At 39.6% G+C, this 26,051-nt stretch overlaps 1 protein-coding gene across 3 annotated transcripts in view; it reads right to left on the bottom strand.

Moving 5' to 3' along the window:
- Window positions 1–26,051, bottom strand: part of LOC126351857 (prolyl endopeptidase) — a 109,690-nt gene that overhangs the window by 61,927 nt on the left and 21,712 nt on the right. For all 3 annotated transcript variants that reach the window (XM_050002641.1, XM_050002639.1, XM_050002640.1), the window contains exons 3-5: window positions 18,949–19,172; window positions 4,945–5,132; window positions 14–96 (exon numbers count right to left, since the gene is read on the bottom strand). In XM_050002641.1, the coding sequence (XP_049858598.1) occupies window positions 14–96; window positions 4,945–5,132; window positions 18,949–19,172 (495 nt within the window). The remainder of the gene's footprint in view (window positions 1–13; window positions 97–4,944; window positions 5,133–18,948; window positions 19,173–26,051) is intronic.

Genomic DNA, 26,051 nt, shown 5'->3' with positions numbered 1-26,051 from the left:
AAATTATACGTACACCATAAAATATTCCTTTGTTATCATGAGTCCAAGTCATTGGTGAGAACTTAACTTTCTCTAACACTTCAGGGTATTCATTGCCTGGAAATACATTGCAGACATGTCACTTTACATAAAACCCTCTGGCAAAAACACATACTTCTAAAAGAAAATTCAGTCAAGTATAATATAAATTAGAAAAAGAGTGTTACAACTGATTAAATCAGTTAACTAACTGCATCAACAGATGTTACATATGCAATTTTGTAAGTTCTTGACAGTATTTATCAGACTTCTAAGGACATGAAAATATGCTTACAATATTAGGCATGGGTGCTTGCTCAACCATATATGAAATGCTTCATTACAGTAAAACATTAGCACATCTTTCCTTCATATTTATGTAACAATAAAACCAAAATTATGGAAGTACAGGGTTGCCACAAATTTCCCGAAGTGAAAGTCCCTGATATTTCCTGATTTCCAGACAAGTCTTATTTTTCACAGACAAATTTTGAGATCAAGGGTAATTTAAGTTGTAAGTTGACAATCTGTCTTTGCAGCTACAGTACAAGAAACAACAGTGCGAATGAGGAATTATATATAAAACAACTTGCAAGCAGGTGGCATTTCCTAAAGTGAGCAAAAATCTTAAGTACTAACATCAACATCTTTTGTAACTAATGGTTTTTAGATGGAGAAAGCATCAAGACTACTGATTATGTTTTATTCCAATATAACGAAACACATTTCAAGAAATAGACAAGTATATAGCATACAAACTGCCAGAGACTGACAATTTTCTTCTTATTGTTCACACTTTCTAGTGCACAAATTACCTTTTATATGCCAAAATGTACTGGAACAAATAAAATGACTATGAAACACCACACTGTACAACATACTGGCAATGAGACAGTTGCAATTCCTTAAATCCATCACCCATGGCCTCTAGCCTGCTGAGGAGCACCACTGTCCTGAGTCCATGGATAAACCATGAGAATTTGGTGCATTACACCACACACAAACTGACCCAGCCTACCAGCAGAATGGCGAGTCCAGATCTGATAGGCACGACCGGCACATTAGTGGGAACCAAATAGCTTTAGTTTCAGCAGGCCCAATCCATTACAGATACCCGCAGAAACAGCCAGTGGGTTTGGACCATTGCAGAAATCCACTCGCGTGGCCAGCTATTCACAAGCCACATACAGCATCACAACGATGATCAATCCAAGCAACAGATAGCTTGTTCAAATACTCTGAGAATCAATAATAATGAGGGTAGGTAGCAATTCAGCATAAAGGTTATTGCCGAGCCGTAGACAGGCATGTAGAAAAGACAATCACACTCTAACAACTAAATTTCCAGCCGTAGCTTTTGTCAGAAAATGGAAGCACACACATTCACTCACACACAACTCTTGCACACATGACTGACGTCTCTGGCCACTACATCTCCAGTCTCAGAATCAGATCCAAACAAACAACTCCTCATGCCTCCCTGCCTCTCGTTGGCAGCTGCTAGGCTAGTGGCAAGAAGTGGTGGCAGCACAAACTGCAAGCTGAGGGGAATGGTAGGAGGGGAGAAGCAGTAGTAAAGAGGGAGTAGGGAAGCAGTGCATGTACTCAGCAGCACCCAGTCAGCAATGATGCACAACATCTCAGTGAACAACCTATTTTATCTACTGAGACAAAAATGAGATATTCCTTTTTTTTCAAATTTTTCCTGATACTTCCCTAATTTCCATGGCATGTTTGAAATTCCCTGATTTCCAGAACCTGTGGCAACCCTGATCTAGCATCTCTTTCCTTTCTTTGGTTTACTTCCAATAGCTCACTCTCTAATTACCAAGTCATAAATGAATTCAGATCTCTGTTATGCTTCTTTCAATGTCCATACAATCCACATTACGCCCCAACAAGTAAGCTTCACACCATCCTACAAGGGGATTTTTAAAAGTCTGTTAATAGAGAAACATTTTTAAAAAATATTTTTATTTTTCTCTGCATAGTCTCTCTAGAGGCAGGCATATGCTTTTATCACAGATAATATTACTTTTTCATTACAAATTACGGCCAAACCTTGGAAACACTGCATCATAAAGGCACACACTTCCTCACTTTTTCACTATTTTCCCGACCAAGGCAAAGTTAGTGAATAGGACAAAGACATTAGAGGCTAAATCAAAGCCACAGCGTGGAGAGGGAACTACCATGGAGCTTAACAGATGCAATTCCTCTATTGTAAAATATGCTCCATAAGATGAACCACTATCTTCACATAAGAGCACATTCTAGTGACGTAATCTCTGTTTTTTTCAATTAGTTATTTCAGACACTACATTCCTTCATTAATGTGTGTTATAGCCCCCCATGAATCCAAAAAAAAAAAAAACCATGGCACTCCTTCCTCACAATTTGTCCACTGTTTAAACTGCTATTTGAACACGGGGAATGTTACAATTGATACCAGTTTGACACATGGTAAAATCCTTTAACTTTTATCTACATCTTGTCAGAGGATGTGATATTTGGGATAGGTCTGTTGTCAAAATTAGTATGGGAAGCAGCTGGTAGGTACACCACTTTACTAATTTCAAGCTTTTTATGCATAAACAAGTATGCTATTTTAGCTGAGGGACCTACAACACTATCCATCTTTTGCACTTTCTTTCTGTTGTCTTCTATGGATGTGGCACATTCACATCAATTTAATTCACTTTGGTTCGGATCTTTCAAGGTGTTCAAACTTCCAAATGAGAGTGGTAAATAACCACACAAAATCCATTTATTTTAGTCTTCTGAATGACGTTTTACTTTGATCACTTCAGACAGTTTCCAACAAAAACTTCATATCTCATTCATTTGAAAATATACTCTTGTCTGTGACAAACACTCACCATTGAAGGTTACATACTGTGCTATATCACTTAAGAAGTCTTAGAGCAAATTGCATACCTGGGTACCTTCATTAACAGTCTGCATCTGGGCCGATTTTGAATTTTTATTGGAAACCTGAAAATATGGAATCCAGCCCATTACTCTTCACCCATAATTCACAGTTTATCTTTTGTGAAAAAAGCAAGCTGAGATTCAAATGAGAATTTTTTCTGAAACCATGCTTATTAACCTTTGCATGTCATTTGCACATTCTATTTTGAACTGAGTGTGCAACAGCTTTTGCTTCCTTCAGCATTTTCTTAATTTTGTTGTTACAGTCACAGTGAATCTTTCCCATCTTTAATCCACTTACTAGACACGTACTTCTCCAGAGCACAATTTACAATCTGTTTAAACTTTACCCATAATTCCTGTATGCCCTTGATATTGAAACTAAATGATGTCTAATTCTTAAGTGAGATGCTCTTTCTAGCAGAAACACTCTCCTTGCCTTCTTGACTGATTTATTAACTTTAGTGACCATAGTCACTATGATATCATGATCACTAATCCCCATCTCTGTATGACATCTTCAATAAGGTCACCACCTGTTAACTCGCTGCTTCTACTATTAGATGAGCAGTCTCCTTTACTGCTGAATTATTTACAAAGAATCTCATTTTTTTGCTTGTTTATTATTTTTCCACCTATGTTGTGTGTTACCAATCATGGTTAAAACAAAATATGCCTTGGCTCTTGGATTCTCTTTTCATATGTCCTCTTCACTGACAGTTACAGCCAAAGGTCAAACTTGGATACAGTAAGTGTAATACTTAGATTAGTCATTCTTTAATAGCAATTTCTTATTCCAAGTAAGGTCTTTAACAACACCTGTGTAACCTCCTTTCAGCATGGACCAGTTGTTAAGTTCTGTGTCAAGAAGACCTTTTGCGCAATACGATTGTTGCAAACATTTAAAATTTTTGCTGGTCATTAACAACAATTTCCTGTCACAACAGAAGCAAAATGACAAAGATTTCATATCAAAAAGCATTATGATGGTTGGTATATCGGAATTTACTTAGCAAGTTAGCAAGAACATGAAACAAATGAATTCATGCAAATGGAATTATTCCGCATTGTGACTACATAAAAGTGTTCATTGTATTTTCATTTTCTATAGACATACAATATTTTATCCGATTATGAGATGAAGTTTTTCCCCAAATCTGTGTTGGTAAATATAGAGTCATCTAACATTCACAGATGAAGCTTTGGTGGTTGAGGTCAAATGCAAGTTTAATTTGACAATTTCAAAATGGTGGTACAGAGAGCATATACAGCAGCTTGGCCAAGTAATAGGATGAACAGGTGGAAGGCAGCAGTGAGCAGGCAGCCAACTTTGCTGTGTTTTCAACTATGGGAATGCATCCCATATATCTTACTTTTTACGAGGATTTACCAAATGTAAATTGCAGTTCATCTGGATCAAAATGTGGTTGGAATTTAACTGCAGGTACAAGTGGATAGATACTCAAAAACAGTATACATTTCTACAAGAGACAATCAAGTCTAACAAATATATTAGCAAAGAACAGTAAACGCTGCACAACAAATTAAACACCTGTTTTTACAATAGTGCTAACACTGCTACTGCTTGACAGCACTGTTGATTTTTAAGGTTGAAACAAATAATGAACCAAAGTGCTGAGACTTGGGAGTAGTATTCGGTGTTCATGGAATGGAAATCTAGTATTTCACTAACTTCAAAAAATGAATAAAAGAACTGAAAATATTGGACAAATAAATAAAATTTTGTGGGCAAATTTAGGAAGACTCACACACATAAATAAATATTTTTAAAAAATAATGTTTATGTCAATTTAAATGTCATTCCAGCCTCAATTTTCTGCTTTTTCCTTGAGGGGGAAGGGGGGAGGTGAGCATGACACACACACACACACACACACACACACACACACACACACACACACACGAGAGAGAGAGAGAGAGAGAGAGAGAGAGAGAGAGAGAATAAATTTAAAGTCCTATTGTATATTATCTTACCACTTTTGACATCTTTGAAATGTATTGTAATCCAGTCAGAACCACTCCTACTAAGTCCATATGCTAATGTTTCTCCATCTTCAGAAAATCGTGTTCGAGATAGCGCAACTGTTCCATCTTCTGACAATGTGTTGGGGTCTAAAAACACTCTAGGTTCTGCGTGTAATGAATCTTGAACATACAGTACACTGAAACCAAAGAAAGTTCTTACCTAATTGGACATTCTGGGATTCATGTAATGGAGAGAGCACATGGCAAAAGCTTCATTATGAAAGTTATAATCGCTCAGTTGTTTCAATTAACATATTCATTGTAGCTGATTCTCATAAAAATGAGCACTACAATGACCAACAAGTATGTATCTATATTATTCAGTCTGTTTATACTAATTAAAGGTGACATGCCAGTATGGAAGAGAAACTTACAAACCTGCTTCATAACACTGCAAAATCAGAATACATGGCCAATAACTATGATAAAATTGATTCATTTTTTCCAGTGTGGGGTCTGATAATCATCAAGTAATATCTAGAATAAGAAACCACAATATGCAATGTAAGCCATTTACAAAGTAGAGATCATTTGCATTTTCACATTACTGACAAACATCTGGATTTTTTTTAGGCTATGCTTACAGATAATCCTTCAGTTCGGCTTCAGTGAAATTAATGGCTTTGCAGAGACTATATTTTTGAAGAGCTACAACTGCTTGTGTCTTGTGCATTTCATTACTCATAAAATCAATCACATATGAAATGATAGATTGTTTCTTACTGTAGGATGACATTAAGTTGCAGAGAAGCACAATTAAAAGACAAGTTTTAAACCTCATCCTTCATTGGAAAAAGAAAAGCACACACACACACCACTCATTCACACAAGCAAGCACACCTCGCACACATAACTGCGAACTCCTGCAGCTTGGGCCATAATTCTAGTTTTTATTGTTCCTGTCTGCAACTTGGCGTGTCATCTTTACAGTAAGCATCAATATATCTTTTCCTGCATTGTTATATTTCTGCCTGGAGTTTCCATTGTTTAACATAAGACTCAGTTGACTACAGGACCAACTGAGAATAGATATATTGTCTGAATGTGTACAAAAAGTAAGGAGTATGAGCAAACAAAGATATAAAAGCATCTTAATTTTTCAGCCAGAATTGAGGGAACCAAAATCAGATGACTGAATATATGAGGTACAGCCTTTGATGACCATTTCAAAAATAGAAAGTGACTTATTATTTCCTAAGCAGGAGTAAATTGTATAATTTCATTTGTGCACTCAAAGAGTGCAATCTGAACACACAAAGAATGTGGATACAGGAACCATTGGCGTAAAAGTTGTAAATTGTCATAGCTGTGTCAGGAAAGTACCAAAACTCCAAGCACTGACAGAAAACACTGATGTGCAAATTGTTATAGGCACTGAAAGCTGGCAAAGGCCAGAGATAAGGTCAGCCAAAATTTTCGCAAAGTTCCCTAACTGTGTTCCTGAAGCATAGGCTAAACACAGTTATTAGAAGCATGTTTGTTGTTGTTAGCAGTAGATTAACAATGAAAGTTTAGACCAGTTGTGGTTCGAATTGAAAGAAAGAAATAGTGTCGGCAGCAATTGAGAGATTTATACCAAATAAATTAACAAGCAATGGAACTCGTCCTCCTTGGTACACAAAACAGGTCAGAGTATTGATGCAGAAACAATGAAAAAACATGCCAAATTTAATTGGACAAAATCTCTTCAATGTGAGATGCTTACAACAGCTTCCACAACGGAACTATCACAAAAGCAGTCAGAAAATCCGAAGAGATTCTAGTTGTATATGAAGTATGCCAACGTGAAGACAACCATGCCTTCTCTGCATAATAGCAATCTAAATACTGTCAACAACAGAGCTGCTACAGCAGAGTTACGAAACACAGCCTTCCAAAATTCCTTCACCAATACAAAGTAAATATTCCATAACTCTAATCAAGAAACATAAATAATGTAGAAATAGATATCCTCTGAGTAGTGAAGCAACTTCAATCACTAACAGCAGTACAGCAGTTACTTTTCTTTCAGAGTATGCTGGTAGAATAGTTCCATTTGTAAGAATCATAAACAACCGTTCGCTCTATGAAAGATCTGTACTCAAAGACTGGAAAGTTGCACAGGTCATACCAATATTCAAGAAAGGTGGTAGGGGTACTCCACTAAACTACAGGACCATATCATTAACACATATATGCAACAGGACTCTGGAACATATATTGTGTTCGAACATTATGAATACCCTTAAGGACAATGGTCTACTGACACACAGTCAACATGGATTTAAAAAAACATCGTTCTTGTTACTCGCAACCAGCTCTTAACTCACATGAAGTGTTGAGTGTTACAGACAAGGGATTTCAAATTGATTCTGTACTTCTAGATTTCCAGAAGTACTTTTGACATTGTACCAAACAAGTAGCTTTTAGTGAAATTGTGCGCTTATGGAATATCAACTCAGTTATTCAAGTGGATTCGTGATTTCCTGTCAGGAAGGTCGCAGTTCGTAGTAACTGATGGAAAGCCACCATGTAGAACAGAAGCGATTTCCAGCATTCCCAAGGTAGTGTTTATACATCTTTTGCTGCTTCTTATCTATACAAACAATTTAGGAGACAAGGTTGTTTGCAGATGATGCTGTCATTTATTGACTAGATAAAGTAGAAGAATACTGTCCAATGGAGTTATCATCCTGCATGGCCTATAAGGTGAATATGACATTGCAGCAGTTTCGGTGGGAAACTGCTCGAACATCCACTATACAGTCCCAACCTTTCAACATTTGACTTTCACATATCTGGACCTGTAAAACTATTCACGGACATCGATTCGCAATGAACGACAAAGTGTGAGACTGGGTCCAGGCCTGGGTCCGACAGCAGCCTACTAGTTTCTTCAAGGATGGAATTGACCAGCTAGTACTGCAATGAGATAAATGTGCCCACAGTTTTGGCAACTATTTTTGAGTATGTGTACTGTGCATAACTACATTTCTGAGTTAATAAAACCATTACTGTTACTTTACACTAGTGACCAGGTTTCATTTGAATGCCCCCTATACATGGGGAACAACAGGAATGTCTTCGTTGAATTCACTGTGGTTAGTGTCATGAAGTCTCAGATTACAGGCTCTCAAATGCAACAATGTCATCTGACATAAGTCACATTGATTTACTATTTCTTTCTACAAAAATGGTTTTTAGTCTGTTTCTGTAACAGTGCAGTGGGTATAGCAGCCTGAAGTTACGATACAGTGCAAACTATGTTTGATATAATAAGTTATCTTGTGTAATTTATGTATCAGCAAGATAAAATTGCACAACAGGTACCAACTGAATAATGAAGTCTGTGGTTGTTCTAAATCCTTACAGTCAAATTGCTCCTTCAGCAAGGCCACAGATGCCTAATTGTAAAAAAGAAATATTTATGTACGTATATTTGAGCTATTTATTTTTCATTGTGCATTGTTTGACTGTATGAATGAATCAATAAATAAATGGAAACACTTTCCTCTTTATAAACACACTGTTCTCTTAACAGCAATGTTACTTACGCATGCTAGCTAATATTGGGAATATTCACAATTTTACTTTGACAATGTTTTGGACATAGTAAGAATCACATTAGTCATTACAAGAGTGACTGGCTGGCTACCAAGTTTTGTGTATTGTGTTACCAAGGAGAGAAGAGGCTTGCGTGTGTACAGCATTACCGAGTCAACACTAAATTGCTGCAATAGCTGCATACTGCTTACAAACTGTTTTGACCACCTCTGACCTATGTGAAATAAAAGACATAAGTATGGCATGGAAATTCATAAGATGAACAATATAATTTTAAGGGTAAGTAAACGGTATACATGAGACTGCACAATGATATGGAGGTATATTTTTTTTTGGAGGAGAATTTGTCTGTTGTCCATAATGACTACAACATGATTTAATTAGTTAAAACACTTTTGAATCCAGAAAAACATTGCACTCAGACACCAAAATAAAATACAACTGAGATCCAAACAGGAGTTACATTCACAAAACTGAGAAAAGCAAATACTGTTGCTCAGTATTCACTGTGTGTGATGATCAAATCGAGGATGAACAGAAGACAGACTACTATTTTTTTTTTTCTTCACAAAGTGTCTTAATATTATGATGCAACTGAAATACATGTCAACAAATCACCTAAAAGCCACTGCCAATTGTCAAATATAATGTGTGTATGTATAGGAAGTATAGGCAGATAATTGAAAGATGATCCACTGGCAAGAAAAGTATGGAATGTCTCACAAAACATTGTGCAAAGGGATTGTGCAATGTGTTTTCCAGCTGTTGCAGCTGCATCTGCTGGTTGTTGCTATACATAGTTCTCAGACACTAACACTTTAGATGTGCTCTAGGCTGTGGGACTGAATGTACTAGTGTCATATTTTGAGTTTTCTTGTCTTGTTTAATCACTTCAAATATAGTTGCTAGATGGTGTTATTGCAATTGCACTGAGTTCAGGAATTACCCTGCCCATATGTTGTCGGGCCCAGTCCTCAGGCAGAACACCATGCACATTCCTTTTGTACTGTGTGACAGTATTCTGGTGCTTTATTTCTTATTTCCTGTCGAATTTCTATTAGTTAGTGTATACATGAAGGTTCGACTAGTTTTTTTTTTTTTTGGGTTAAACTAGGCAGAAACAGAAATCTTATGTAGAATGTCGGCCTTAATTCATACAAAAATTTCCCACTGTGTTCCCAATGATTTGACAATACACAGGTTAGTGAAGAAATTTCAAGAGACTGGATCTGTGTTACACAAATAAAGGCTAGAATTGTCAGGGTACATAAATGCTCAGAACACTCGACATTGTAGCTCCAAAAATCCTCATGAATTAATCAACGACCTCTGCACAATGTGAAATTAGGAGTGTGGTATGCAATTAGTGCAACACAAATTATTGGACCAATCTTTTCCCATGAAACAGTACAATCTCTGACACGTATGTTAACAATATGCTGCATTTTTTTTTTTAGAACACCTAACGAAAAGGTTTAGTGTTATTTCATGCAGGACCACGGAAGACCACACCTTGCCAATAATTCTATTACAGCAATACAAAGTGTTTTTGATGATAGGATAGTTGACTGATCTCCTTGTTCTCCGGCTCTAAATCAGTGAGATTTCTACCTTTAGGGAATTTTAAAAGATGAGGTGTATGCAACCAATCCCGAAATGCTTGGAAAATTGGAAGACAGTTCCGCTAGTCATTTCCTAGAGTTCGGCACCCAAAATTCACTGAGTATTTGCTAACGTGTTCAGGAGAGGTCAGGCTGCTCTTACCACAGAGGGACATCATTTTGAGCACCTACTGCCAGTAAAGGTAAGATTAAGTAAATCAGATGGCAACACTGCTCATGATTAACTCAGGAGAAGTGTGCGTTCACAGCTGACTACCAGCAGATTAGTGTCAAGAGTCTGACACAGCGGCAGCCTACAGCCGTGCCATGTGATCCTCTGGCCCCCCCAAAGCACCTTTTGTGTGACACCATGTACTTTTTCATACAATTGGCATGTTAGTTTTCAGCTTATCCTTATTTATAAAGGAAATATTTAGGAAGTAAAATAGTGTTTATGAGTACGGAATGAAGATAGAAATGAGACTATTTCCACAATTGGAGATTTCAAAGAGGGTGAAAATAAGGTCTCGTGAAGAAACAAATTGTGCAAATGACTGTTTTTCCTGTATTACAGACACACTGAAAAAATATTTCCCTAAGGTTAGGTTCCAATGGAACATGCATTAATGCAAGCTAAAGCTCAATTGAGTTTCAAAACAGATCACTTGAGGAATGGTAGAGTGCATAGTGCATTAGCCTCTATAGTCACACTCTTGCACTCACTTTCAGTGGGGGACCAAGTGGACATGAGAGAAGTTATAATATTGTGACAGTATTTTAAGAAAGCAGAAACTCGCACATTGGGTTCATCCAAATTTAATTATGTTGTGTCCACAACTGAAAGACAAATAATCTAAATTCCATAATTCACAACTTGCTTGTTCTCAGTCACGATTATGATGAAGTAGATCATAATAAGATCACATATTGCATTGCATTTCATTTCACCAAAAGAAAAACCCGTAATTATTTTAAGTATTTATTTAGTTTTATCAATGCCAAACAACCGGGAAAAAAGTGAAGTTGGGAATAATTGCTGGGAGCAATGAAAGATAACTTCCTTTGTGCTACATCCGACTCATTCACTGTTTAGCCAAAACCAGGATATTGTTGTGTGAGCCAATTGCTTCTGTGCAAATAATCCATGGTTAATAGACAGCCGGAGTCACTGCACAGTGCTGTTACACCGTATGTTTATCTTAGCTGTGAACCAGATATTTACAAGGATTCTCTTTATTTCACTTTATTTCACTCTCCAAAGATAAGCAAAATAAATTGTCTTCATCTGTTTCATCACATTTTTTCTTTGGTAATGTGGAAAACTGAAGACGCATCTGTTCTATATTCCTCTCTAGAACTTTAACAACTTTGTTATCAATGCCACTGTGTTTGAATTTCCATATAATTTTGAAAACTTGTGGTACCAGAGATGCCACCTTTTAAGAAAGCCAATTAGTATGTGCTGGGTAGTGCAAGCAGCAGGTGAGGCTCAGAGGTGCAGTATGACGAGTCACTAAATCAGACATTACTACAGCACGAACACACAACTGAAACAAATTCAGTATATCCAAAGAGTGGTACATACAGAGCCTGTTTTGCAAGGTGCAGTGAACAGGGCCATGCTTTCAAGTGCTCCTCCCTAAGCTTTTCAGCAATTCTTGGTTTCTGAACAGTGTCATGGTACAGTCATCACACATTTTGCAGTACCAGAAATTATTTCATTGTTTATTTCAAAATCTTTCCAATATATTTCCTTGATACACACTTCGTATGCAACAGAAGAGGATTGGTTGATTTAAAAGAGGGGGGAATGGGCCAAGCAGCTAGCTCATCGGTCCCTTGTTCCGAATAAAACAATGCCAAAAGAGTGAGAATAAAACAACCAAGACTGACAACAAAAAATGGAGAGAAAGGAAAAAACCACAAGAACAAAGGAGGAGCAAGAAATAATTAAATCAAGAAGAAGAGGAGAAGAAAACCACAGAAATGCAAGAAACAGGTATAAGAGATTAAAACAACAAAACAGATTACTATGGCTGGCTGACCATGAGAATAAAAAGAAGCCAGCCACTCTGCAACACATTAAAACCTCCACCCTAAAAGCACTAGTGTGGAGGACACAGAGGGCCAAAGGACATGCATTAAAATTTAGATCAAATGAAATTTGAAACTAAATCAGCCAATGAGACATTGTCAGATAAAATTAGCGGCAACGAGTCTGGTAACCGAAGATTTCATTGCACGGCAGTCGAAGTGGGACAGTGCACCAGAATACGGGCCACTGTCAACGGGGCACCACATCAACACTGAGGAGGGTTTTCACGGCACAGGAGGTAGCCATGGGTCATCCAAGTGTGACCAATGTGGAGCCAGCAGAGAACCACAGAGTCCCTGTGAGAAGCCCACATGGAGGACTGCCACAAATTCAGTCTCCTTAATGGCACGTAGTTTGTTATGCGTACTGAGACTATGCCACTCAATCTCCCAAAGCCGAAAAACTTAGCGAAGTAAAAATGAACACAGGTCAGTTACTGGAATGCCAATCTCCATTACCAGCCTCCGTGTAGCCTGTTTGGCCAGCCTGTTGGCAAGTTCGTTGCCTGGGACTCTGATATGTCCTGGGGTCCACACAAACACCACTGAACAATCGGATTGTTCCAGGGCATAGATGGAATCCTGGATGGACGCTACCAAAGGATGATGAGGGTAGCAGTGGCTGATAGCTTGTAGGCTGCTCAAGGAGACAGTACACAGAAGAAACAACTCCCTAGCGCATGAACGGATGTGCTCAAGAGCACGAGATATAGCCACCAGCTCTGCAGTGAAAACACTGCAACCAGCGGGCAAGGAACGCTGTTCAATATGACCTCCATGGACATACGGGAAGCCGACATGACCATCAGCCATTGAGCCACTGGCGTAAATCACTTCATGGCCACGGAACATGTCAAGAATCGAGATGAAGTGACAGCCGAGAGCCATTGGGTGAACTGAGTCCTTTGGGGCAAGTGAAAAGTCCAAGCGAAGCTGCGGCCTAGATGTACACTATGTAGGTGTACATGATTGGACCTCTAATATAGGTGGTAAAGGCAAGGACTCCAGTTCGGATAGATGGGATCTGACGCAAAATGCAATTTTAAGCCCTGACCTGGGCTGCTGATGTGGGAGATGAAGTGCTGTGGGTGGGAAAAGGAGACGGTAATTCGGATGTGCAGACCTACGGATGTGTGCAATGTAACTAGCAAGCAGTCGTGGACGCCTGACCTGCAATGGAGGAACTCCAGCCTCCTCAAGGATGCTGGTCACCAGACTCGTCCTTAAAGCTCCCATCACAAGTTGAATGCCACAGTGGTGCACTGGGTGAAGTAAACACAACACAGTGCACTGCCTAACCATAAACCAGACTCCCATAGTCAAGGTGGGATTGGACAAGAGCTCTGTATAACTGCAGTAGAGTAGAGCGATCTGCATCTCAGTTGGCGTTGCTCAGGCAGCAGAGGTCATTGAGGTGCTGCAGACACTTCCGCTTAAACCGACAAAGGTGAGAAAGCCAAGTCAATTAGACATCGAAAACTTGTCCTAAAAATCGACATGTCTCCATTACAGTGAGGGGATCATCAGTAAAGTTTCAGTTCTGGTTGAATGGTATGACCCCGACAGAAGTGCATAACACACAACTTTGCGGACAAGAACAAAGCCGTGGGCTAGAGCCCATGACTGCACCTTGTGGATGGCTCCCTGTAGGCACCACTCAGCAACACCAGTACTAGTGGAGCAGTGTGAAATGCAGTGGAGGGGGGGGGGGGGGGAGATCGAGTTTTCCGCAACACAAATGATTGTTGGAATTACCTGCTCAACCGCCACATCGATGTTACCACATGGGTGAGATACAATGGTGACAGCAGAGGTGAAAGTTTCCCAGTCCGCCTTGTTTAAAGCCCATCTGTGCAGGTGTCCGTGGGCCTGATGCTGGGCAGTGACAGGAAGATGGGGAAGTGGTCACTACCACACAGGTCATCATGTGCTCTCCAGTACATAGATGGGAGGAGGCCAGGACTGCAAACAGAGATCAATGGCTGAATATGTGCCATGTGGCACACTAAAATGTGTGGCAGCCCCAGTAATTAAGAGAGAGAGTCGAGTTGTGACAGTAAATTTTCAACATGTCTGCCTCAGCCAGTAAGAACTGTGCCACCCCAAAAGGGGTTATGGGCATTAGAATCTCCCAAAAGTAAGAAAGGTTTAGAGAGTTGATCAATCATTACAGCCAATGCCTTCAGGGGTACTGCACCATCTGGAGGAAGATATTCGTTGCAGACAGTTTTTTCTGTGCTGCCCTTATCCTGACAGCCACAGCTTCAAGAGGCGTTTGAAGGGGCACAGGTTCACTACATACTGAATTCAGGACATAGACACAAACTCCACCTGACACACTATTATAGTTGCTACAGTTCCCGTAATATCCCTTATAGCCACAGAGGGCAGGGTCCGCATTGCTGGGAATTAAGTTTATTGGAAGGCAATGCAGAAAGCAGGTGTATAGCTGCCATAGCTCAGCCAGGTGGTAGGAAAAACCACCACAATTCCACTGGAGGATGACATTATCATGAGGCTGGGAAGGCATGAAGTGCACAAGGAGGCAGGTTATGCCTAAGGTCACCTGCTGTATACAACTAAGTATTTGTAGCCATTTCTATGGTGGATGAGTCATCAGTGAGATCCAGGTATGCAGAGGATGCTAAGGTCTCCGCTGCTTCCTCAGATGCAAAATTGATAGGGAGTGGTAGTGTTGCGGCACGGTCATGTTTCTAAGCAAATTTCTTCTTAGTTTGCTTGCCCTCTCGCTTCTCTTTAAGAGCTTGCTGGGAAGATTTCTCCAAAGCAGCTTCAGGCACTGAGGAAGACCATTAAGCTCTGTCCAGCAGCTTTTGGCTCCTTGAGCCACTGGCGAGTGTCTGCCATGACATTAGTGGATACCTTGGAAGAGAGGGTCTGCACAAAGGGAACCGGAGGAGGCCATTGCTTCTCCGGCAGGGGAGAGTATGTCGACGTCAACCCGAATGGGGTGTAATCTTTCAAATTTAGCCTCTGTGTAAGTCAACCTGTCCAGGGTCTTGTACTCCATAATTTTCTGCTCTTTTGGAGTAGTGGGCAGTCTGGCAGGAAGGGAGAGTGGAGCTCTCCACAGCTGATGCAAGTGGGAGGTGGCACACACGGAGTATCTGAGTGCAGCGGTCGTCCACAGTCTTGACATGTGGCGCTGGAAGTGCAGTGGGAAAATATGTGCACGAACTTCCAGCACTTAAAGCACTACATAGTGGGAAGATATGTACGGTTTAACGTCAAGATGGTAAACCATCACTTTGACCTTTTCAGGCAATGAATCACCCTTGAATGCCAAAATAAAGGCACCAGTAATAACCCTGTTGTCTATGTGTCCCCTGTAAACGCGCTGGATGAAATGTACACCCCACTGTTCTAAATTGCCATGGAGCTAGTCATCAGACTGCAAGAGGTGGTCACGAAGGAAAATAATTTCCTGGACCATGTTTAAGCATTTATGGGAACTGACGGAAACAGGAATATCACCCAGCTTGTCACAGGCAAGTAACACACGAGACTGGGCTGGGAATGCTGTCTAAATTAAGACTGCACCGTTTCACACCTTTGACAGCAGTCACTTCTTCAAACTTATCCTCAAGGTGTTCAACGAAAATGGCTCTCCATTCTGTAGCTCCTCTATGTTCCTCCCATGGTGTAGGGAGGCAGAGAAACAATTTAGGGTCATACCTATTGGCATTGTATTCTATCTTGCCCTTCTTAGAGACTGCCAGTGCTGTACGGTCACCAGCAAGAGATGACAGTCTGCTCATTACAGGCCATCCACCCTGATGCCACCCACTCCAACCAGGGGCTCTCTCCACGGGCACCACTCAGCCACATCAAAGGCCAACTGGCACGATTGCCATTGCTGGGAGTCCTGATGCCCCAGGAAGACAGGCATCTACTCATTGGTATGCATGGCGAGTTTACAGCTTCGGCATCAGCAGTGCGATGCCTGTGTTGATAGGGAGCTACCACCAACTGGGTACATGACGGCCCCACCATAACAGACTGGCTACCGTGCTGGATATTGGGTGCAGAGAAATTCAATATTCAATATTGTCATGGGGGCAAAAGAGGACAGGAGACAGTGGAAATGCAAAGCCATAACAAGAGATTTAGGAGATTGAATCTAAGGGCACTCATGCACCCACGTAAGGTGTCCTTCCCCATATGGCCCGCACTTCCGAAGAATTTTGAAAGTGGCAGATCAAACCATAGAATGAGACCCGAACTCTTGGGGCTGAAAAGTGTGAGACTCCTTTTAGTCACCTCTTACGAAAGGCAGGAATAACTGGGGAGGGGGGGGGGGGGGGCTGAGACCAGAAGAGGATTCGGTGTTAATTTGTTTACAATAAATGCTTGTTAATGTCATACACATACAGAGCTTGACTCTAACCTGTCGTCACAACAAACCAAGCAGCAGCACAGCAGCTCACCATCACATGACTAGCAAAAGGAACTGCACGAGATATACCACTTCATACCTGGTTACACTTTACGTTGAATGAAGCCATAAACCATATAAGGTATTTTATGTAATTAAAATTTCACAAGGGGGCAGAAAAGGTGGAGTACAACATTTTACAAAAAATGTGAAAAGAAATAAAAGAAATACCATTGAGAATGCAAATTGTAAAGAACGATTCTCATGTATCCTTTTGAGCACTTTATCAAAAAAGAATGTAGGAGGAAACTCAATTATGATTGATTCATAGTATTTGGCATCTCTATGGCACCAGCACATTATTAGCCTCCAGACTAATACTTCCTACTGTCTCAGCTTCATCTATGTCGGCATTCTAATTACTGTGTCTTTCTTTAGCTGGTATGAGAGTCATTAGGAACAGCTGTATGTTAAAGAGAATGTAACTGCTCTTGTACACAACTGACCCAGATTGCCTTTCTTCATTACCCAAATGAAATTATCTTTCTACTCTGCCAGTATCTAAGCACCTGTCAAGAGGGCATGGTAATATATATTATTCATTGGACATCTTGCAACTAGATATTCAATGGAAGTGCGACACTATTCATATGAAATTGGAAACTTAACTATCTATTGTATAATACATCAAGTATGGGGAGTTATTTGCAGGACATAAGGCAACATGATGCCAACATCGGATGAAGAAATGTATTCTGAAATATCTTCAAGACTTTACCAGTATGCAAAGTTTCCTCACTGTATCACTGTTCTCAATCATGAAGTATTAGAATCCAAAACCCAGAACATTTAGGTTCCTTATACTTCAAACATTTTCCTCTAGTACTGTTGGCACTATGTTACTCTAATGTCTTACCTGGGTAGAGACTGGCACTTATGGGAACTGACAGTGACTCAAAAATTTCCATAATTCACTAAAAATCTTTGGATGCACCGAATCAAAGTTCTTTGTAAGAAAAAAAAAAAAAAAAATGGCACTTCCTTACATGATCAAGCATTTGGAATGTTGGGAAATTTAATGAGATCCTATGGTAGAAAGCACTTATGAAAAAACGTTATCAGTGGACTTTATCACGTTGGTATGTTGAGGGTACTTTTGTTATAGGATATAATAAGGGGAAAATACTGTATCACCATTAGGTGTCAGTGTGGATTGTCTGAAACAAATTGAGGAGTTTGCAGTGCTTCACAATTATATTTAATTGAGAGAGAGCTTTAAAATGCAAACACCTTATAAGGGAATCTTTCATGTATAAATGATAGCCACAATGGAAGCCTCACTTTGTCTGCAGATAAGGTTCATGCTAAATTATCAACTACTTTGTTAATGAAGATAAACTGTAACATTCAGATCACACGATACGAACAATACTGTGCTTGTTAATAATAAAGATTTTCTTACATACATTCTCCCCCTCCCCCTTCGGGTAGCTCAGTTGGTAGAGCAATTGCCTGTATAAGGTAAAGGTCCCAAGTCCAAGTCTCAGTGCAGCACAGTCTTAATCTGCCAGGAACTTTCAACGTACAGTTTCTCAGTGAAATATGAAATGACAATTTTTGTTTTTCAATTTTATATCAATCTAAAATAAAATTTAGTAAACATTACTGAGACACACATATATATCTAATCCAAATTCATTTACAGAGCAGAAGGAGTTAACAAGAACATAAAAATTTTTCGGGACCTCTTTTAATTCACTTTGAATTCCTTAAGTATTATTTATGGCAACATAATTTGTACCTTTCTGTGCGTAAGTAAGGTTAAGCTGTGGACAATGAAGAATTTTTAGTGTTAAATTTATTAATGTTATTGTTACTTTCAAAATGTCATTGATTCTTCAGGAAGATACATGTATGCTATCAAACTCAAGTGATTAATAGAACAATTATAAACATATTCTGGATGTAGTTCTTTCTGAACCCCTCTGCATTTAAAATAATTTTCCACCACCGCTTCAGCCACAATGAATACTGAGTTGAGACACAAGGGAGAATCTGGTTAACACCTAAAGCTGTTATGATCTGTTCTGTGCAGAACCATGTAACCTTGACAATATTTACTGAGATAAAGGCGAAAGACTATAAAAAATAGGTAAGAAAAGTTTTAAAACATAATCAATAATTAAGTGACAATGAGTGATGACTATACTTTATAATTCTTCTGGAGAAATAATAATTATTGTACCCTTTAAAACCACACACCTTATAATGCATTTATATATCTAACTATTTATAACAAGCCAAATGAGTGTTCATTACCTCTGATTCTGCAGTCCAGTATTCATATAGAAGAAATATCTCTCTCCATGTCTATATGGGCACGAGTACTTTGGATAGTTCCATAGTTCTGTAAGTCTTGAGTTTATGTCTGATCTCACTGGGCAACTATCAAGATAGGGTCTTGTAACAGCATTTTGTTCATCAACAAATTTAGCTGTTTCAGATGAATCTGGATCCTCAAGCCATCGGTAAGGATCACTTATCTACAAAACAAATTCTTAAGTTATTAAATATGTAGTAGTAAGAACTTCCAGTTTATTCTTTCATGAGACAGTGGCATACTGTCTAGCACTGCAGTAAAAATCCCAAACTATGTTTCATAACACATTTTAACTTCCTTTCTTTCTTACTGCTGTTATCCTGAAAGTATTCTGATAAATATTGGTACATCAGCAATACCATACACAATTAAAAGATGCTAAGAAATAGGAATTATAACTATGTATTTACTATTTTTTCAGAAGCTTTTACCCCAAAGGTAATGAAACATTATCTGGTCTTTACACCATTATGAAAATACATTGCAATGATACAAAATGAGATGAAGTGGTCATAGATGCACTAACATCTTAATGCTATTATCCGCCTAAAGGCTTGAGCATGCACAATGTGGTCTGGTGGCCATTGCAGCCAAGCTGCATCACTGAAATGACCTCACTATTACGAGCGCCACAAAAAAGATAAATAATACTACGACCACCGACCTGCTGCCATCATGAGTTGCATGTTGTCTCTCAATACAGATTCCTCACTGCTGTTCATTCTCCTCGTGTGATTTTATGGAAACTATTTGGTGGTGGAAAAAAAAACTCTCACTGTAAACCTTGTTATCTATCTTTCAAGGAAACCATATGAAATCTGATTACCATTATTTCTTACACAAGGTGTACATAAAGCCCAGGAACATTTTCAATTATTTATTGCACAAGAACCAAACACTGTACACACATCACACAAACAGCATTTTGAAGAGAAACCCTAAAGGTTTTTTTTCACGTATATTGCCACAGCGTAGTCTGGTAATTTTCCGATAGTCAGCGCTAGTTACAAACACGGCATGTTCAAGTGTAGAATGAGCTTTCTGTGTTGAGTTCGACAAAAACAAGTGTGCTACAGTTGTTCAACTGATGTTTAGAATAAATTATGGTAAGAAGCCACCAATAAGGAAGGCCATTTACCACTGGCACAACAAATTCGTAACAACTAGTTGCTTGTGCCCAACAAAGAGAATCGTGCATCCCAGTGTGAGTGAAGTGCATGTGAAGCGCATACAAGAGACATTCATAAGGAGTCCAAAGAAACCAGTTCATCATGCATCCCATGAAACCAAAATGACTCCAATGACAGCATGGAAAGTCCTGTGACGGAAGCTGTCTATGAAACCATTCAATTGGACGAAGACAATGACAAGAAGAGTTTTGAGTTTTGTTCGCAGTTGCAACAACTGAATGATGGGGATGGCATTGTTGATCGCTTAAATTTTTAGCGACGAAGCCACTTTTCACACTAATGGGAAAGTGAACAGACATTACTGTTGAATCTGGGGTACAAAGCATCCAGACAAATGCACTAAATTTGAGAGTGATTCCCAAAAGGTAGACTTTTTTTTTTGCCTTGTCACATCAAAAACTGTACGGGCCATTCTTCTGTGCTGAGAGCACTGTCACAATATTCCTACTTGGACATCTTGCAGCAATGGCTGATGCCTCAAGTGCAATAGGACTGTCCATTCACCTTTCAGCAGGATGGGGCACCACCTCATTTTCATAGTGACGATCGTGGGTACCTGAACACAGAGCTGCCGCACTGATGGATCGGCCGTGCTACAGAAGAGGACAGATGTTTCATGAAATGGCCGCCTCATTCATCAGATCTCACTCGGCATGACTTTTTCCTATGGGGACACAAAGATCTGGTGTGTGTACCACCTCTACTATGTGATGTAGCAGAGCTCCAGGAGAGAATACAGGAACTGACTGCTACAGCCGACGATTCCATGCTGGGATGGGTATGGCAAGAATTCTATTACCGTATTGACATCTCCTGGGTCACTCATGGTTTGCATATCAAATGTTCGTTAAAAAAAAAATTCAGAGCTTCTCTTCAAAATTCAATATGTATGACATCTGTACAATGCTTAGTCCTAGTGCAATAAATAATTGAAAGTGTTCCTAGACTTTATCTACACCCTTTATTTATGTTACGTAACATTCAGAACTCAACTGTCAGTCTCCCTAACCAGTTCCATGCAATTCTCAAAAATTCTTCAGGAAAAAATCAGTTTTGAAGTTTTCTGAGGTTGTTTATTTCACTAAAGTCAAGACAATTTTTTCAGCAGGCCATATGGCTCTGTGGGAGAACACTCTTCTCTCTCATTTGGTGGCAGGGTTCAGTACATATGATGCAACGTTTTAAACGAAGTTGCATGCTCCCTGAACATTTCTGTGACACATAATATATAAAAGTGTGGTGGAGGCAAGAGGAGGGAAGGGAGGGAGGAGGCAGCAGTGGGAGAGAGGGCGAAGGAATGCAATGCTCAGGATATAATCGCTGATTTGAGTCTTGTTTTGGTTGTTATTCTCTTTATTTTCGAGTGCTTACATCATTTAAATATAAAATTCACCAAACATATGCCAACTAATTTTTATGAGAGATGAACTTCATCTTATTTCTAATTACACATTGTACACAAAATTATGAAATTATATTTGAAAACTGTAATTGCCAGGGAATTTTCCTGCTTTAGAGAAACAGTGATCAGAAAATTTTAAAGTTAACTTTCTCGGGAATTTTTTAGAATTGTGTTGAACTTCTTTTGTTGATTAATGTGCAAGTTCTGAACTTCATATACCATAACTTAAAAATTATAAAAATTGCTGAAACCTGGTTGCCATTTGGTCTCATTGTTAGTTCTTATGGTACTTTATTTCAAAGTAAGTCAATGCAAATATTTTGGAAAATTTGCTGTGAATTATGCTGCCACAAGCAACTATACTTATCAATCCAGCAATGAAATACTGAGCAAATGGATTGTATACAATGGTGAAATGCTGGTCATCCTTAAAGTTGTGCTGATGCTCAGACTATAGCATAGCAAGTTATGCCATGCTTAATATTTCAGAAACTGTTCAAGATATTAAAACAGGGTTTTTGCTACAAGGCAGTATGCAAATGTATGGGATTTTTGCTTTATGATTAATACTGATGTATCAAAATATGGAAGTGATTGCTGTTTTGTTTCTTAAATGAAACTAGGAACAAAGTACTTTTTATGAGCACTGAATAGCTCGTACAAAGATGTACAGTAATACAGCACAGATAAATTACAGTCAATATTTTTTACAAGTAGGCCAGAAAATACACACACTACCACATCTGGTTAAAAATAATAATATGCCTATAATGCAATTACAGTTTGATTCGTGTTAGTTATTCTTTTAATTCTAATCAGTTCTGTACCCGGGCCAAGAGGAATATTTGATACGAATCGTCAGCTTTGACCAGTAATGTAATGTTAATGGCTTACATCATGTTGCAGTCATTTGTTTACAACTTTTGTCACCTGTTTCCTATGTCACTAGTCAAAAATGATGACTCATGTAGAATATCCTCTTCATCCCTGCTCCCTACCTGCTTACATAAAAATAATACAAAAAGTTACAGGATTTCTTTAGAACTGCACCTGAAGACCTGTGTTCCTAACTGAAGTTGTGTAAAATGTCTTGTGTAGCAGCAAAAGCAGCAGAACATTATGTTAATACGAAGAGGAATGTACCATGCCTCTTCCATGTCCCTATGCTTTTCAGACTGTGAGAGGGATATACTGGCAGATGGCTAGGGGTAGATGTGAAGCTACGAGGATAGTTTATGAGCCTACCTGGCTATCTAGGTAAGTCCATTGTCCACAGAAAGCATGATTCCACATTTGGATCCCAGTCCAGCATGCATTTTCAATCTACCAGGGAGTTTCAAAACAATGCACACTCCATTGCAGAGTGTATAACTTATAATTCTAATGACTAACACCTTTTCAGAATCTTATTTGTTGCCATGATACAGACATCATGTTTGATTTGTAAGATGAAACTACACTTATGAGAAATTTATTTACGTAACTTTTTTTTTCTTTTAAAATTGCACATAAGCTTGTATTTTCTACTCTACCTCGCACACAGGTTTAAGCCCCTATCAACAGCGAATTGCTTCATAAAGATAAAATAGTTCATCAATGGTGATTTCCCCTCCGTGGGTTTAAACTGAGTACTCTGCTTACTTAGATCAAGCTTGTATGGAGGTATACTCAATTTCATTTGCTGTGTCAATATATTGTTCATAACACTTTTCCATTGTCGAATCACTTAATTTGTAAAGTATTTTATGTCTATAATTGTGTTTACTATTGAAAAATCAGTTGACGTGGCACCAAGTTAGGGAGAAAGTTGCCGAAATGTTAGCAATTTTTTACTTTCTTTTCAGTGCCACTGCTGCTGGGGTTGAAAATGCAGCAATCTGCCAGAAAACCCATTTTACTTCAAGACTTAAAAGCACTTGTTCACCTCACTTAAGGGAGATCAATTCCATAACTTGTTGCCATTCCATACTGAATAAAGAAAAGAACAAAATTAATATCAAAGAACAGACTGACCACTGCAAAGTAGTCATCATATGCAATATCACACCAAAAGTGAATCACAAAATTACATCAAGACCAGCAGAAACAGTGCTTTTTGGATATGCTGAAAAAATCCTGCCCTGAAATGAGATCCATCCTTCACGAAATCCCCCCACTCCACCTAGAGTGTCTTTCCGCCGTCCACCTAACCTTCGTAACCTCTTAGTTCATCCCTATGAAATCCCCAAACCACCTTCCCTACCCTCTGGCTCCTACCCTTTTAACCGCCCCGGTGTAAAACCTGTCTCTTGCACCTTCCCACCACCACCTACTCCAGTTCTGTAACCCGGAAGGTGTACACGATCAAAGGCAGAGCCACGTGTGAAAGCACCCACGTGATTTACCAACTGATCTGCCTACACTGCGAAGCTTTCTATGTGGGAATGACCAGCAACAAACTGTCCATTCGCATGAATGGACACAGGCAGACAGTGTTTGTTGGTAATGAGGATCACCCTGTGGCTAAACATGCCTTGATGCACGGACAGCACATCTTGGCACACTGTTACACCGTCCGGGTTATCTGGATACTTCCCACTAACACCAACCTGTAAGAACTCTGGAGATGGGAACTTTCCCTTCAGTATATCTTCTCTTCTCATTATCCGCCAGAACTCAACCTCCGCTAATTTCAAGTTGCCACCACTCATACCTCACCTGTCTTTCAACAACATCTTTGCCTCTGTACTTCTGCCTCGACTGACATCTCTGCCCCAACTCTTTGCCTTTACAAATGTCTGCTTGTGTCTGTATGTGCGGATGGACGAGTGTGTTTGTGCGAGTGTATACCTGTCCTGTGCTACATTACAGCGAGGCCCTGGACGTGCGGGATAGTTGTGTATAAGGAAGTGGCTGCAATGGTTACAAGGATGGTTTTCGGGGGTAACAGATTGGGTAAGGATTCCAGGCGTTCGAGAAAGTGGTTAGTGTCTTTGATGAAGGATGGGAGACTGCATGTAATGGGTTGAAGGTGTTGATCTATGCAGGCAGAGACACATTCTGTGGGGGCTTGGTAACCAGTTACAATGGGGCGGCCGGGATGGTTGGGTTTGTGAATTTTAGGAAGAAGGTAGGGGTACAGGGTGTCTGTGGGGTCAGGAGGTTGATGGAGTCAGGTGAAAGGTTTTGTAGGGGGCCTAAGGTTCTGAGGATTCCTTGAAGCTCCGCCTGCACATCAGGAATGGGATTATCTTGGCAAACTTTGTATGTGGTGTTGTGTGAAAGATGACGCAGTCCCTCAGCCACATACTCCCAAAAATCAAGTACCATGGTCGTGGAACCCTTGTCCGCCGGAAGAATGATGATGGATCGGTCAGCCTTCAGATCACGGATAGCTTGGGCTTCAGCAGTGGTGATGTTGGGAGTAGGATTAAGGTTTTTTAAGAAGGATTGAGAGGCAAGGCTGGAAGTCAGAAATTCCTTGAAGGTTTGGAGAGGGTGATTTTGAGGAAGAGGAGGTGGGTCCCTTCCATTGAAGCTTAGCTGCCGAGATGCTCCACAAGATGTCAACAATGACACAAAGTCACACAGATCTCTGTAAAGCACAATAGTGACGTACGGATCTGCTGGATGCACCATTTTATATGAGTATTCCAATGTTCATATCCTGTTTTAACACAGAGGTGTGGGGAGACATCTCGAATGCAGTGTGCTTCTGTACTCCGTGATCCACCTTCTACTAAGTTGTAGAGGGTACTTCTGGCATCACTATCTTTCCCCTCTTCTCTGTTCCATCTGCAAATGCCTTGTGGAAAGAACAATTGTTAGCGAACCTTCATACATGCTTCAATTTCCCAGATTTTGTGATTATGGTTATTTTGTAAGAAGTTTGTGGAAGGAAGTAAAACTGCATGCTCTTCCTGGAACATATCCACTTGGATTTTCAACAGTAAGCCTCTCTGTGATGTGAAACACCTCTCCTCCAGTGTGTGCTGTTGAAGCTGCTGAACATCGTAATGCTTTCACACCAACAAAGTCATCCCAAGACAAAATGAGCCATTCTTTGTGGATTTGCTCTAACTCTCCTTTTAATCCAATATAACAAGAATCGAAGTCTTATTAGCAACACTCGGACTGAATCTGATCAAGTCTTTTGTAAACCACTTCTTTTGTGGATTAATTATATTTCGGTGACATTCCCACAATGAATCTAAGCTTGGTATCTGCCATTCATGCAATTTGATGCGACCCTTCCACTTTAGATTGTTCCTGAGGATTACTCTTGGGGAGCTCACAGTATTCATGTTTCCAGTGATCTGTCACCAACAGTGTAACTGAAAATTAGTGGATTACTTTGCCCATGTATGCATAATACATTACATTCAGGTGCACCAATTGTCAATTCTTTGTAGGTCTTCCTGCATTTGGTTACTTTCTTCTGGCATTCCAACCTCCATATGTGAGGCCTGTT

The sequence above is a fragment of the Schistocerca gregaria genome, chromosome 1, assembly GCF_023897955.1.
Source record: "Schistocerca gregaria isolate iqSchGreg1 chromosome 1, iqSchGreg1.2, whole genome shotgun sequence".
Lineage (NCBI taxonomy): Eukaryota > Metazoa > Arthropoda > Insecta > Orthoptera > Acrididae > Schistocerca > Schistocerca gregaria.
Note: the sequence above shows the minus strand (reverse complement) of the source record. Positions and strands in the feature narration are given on the sequence as shown.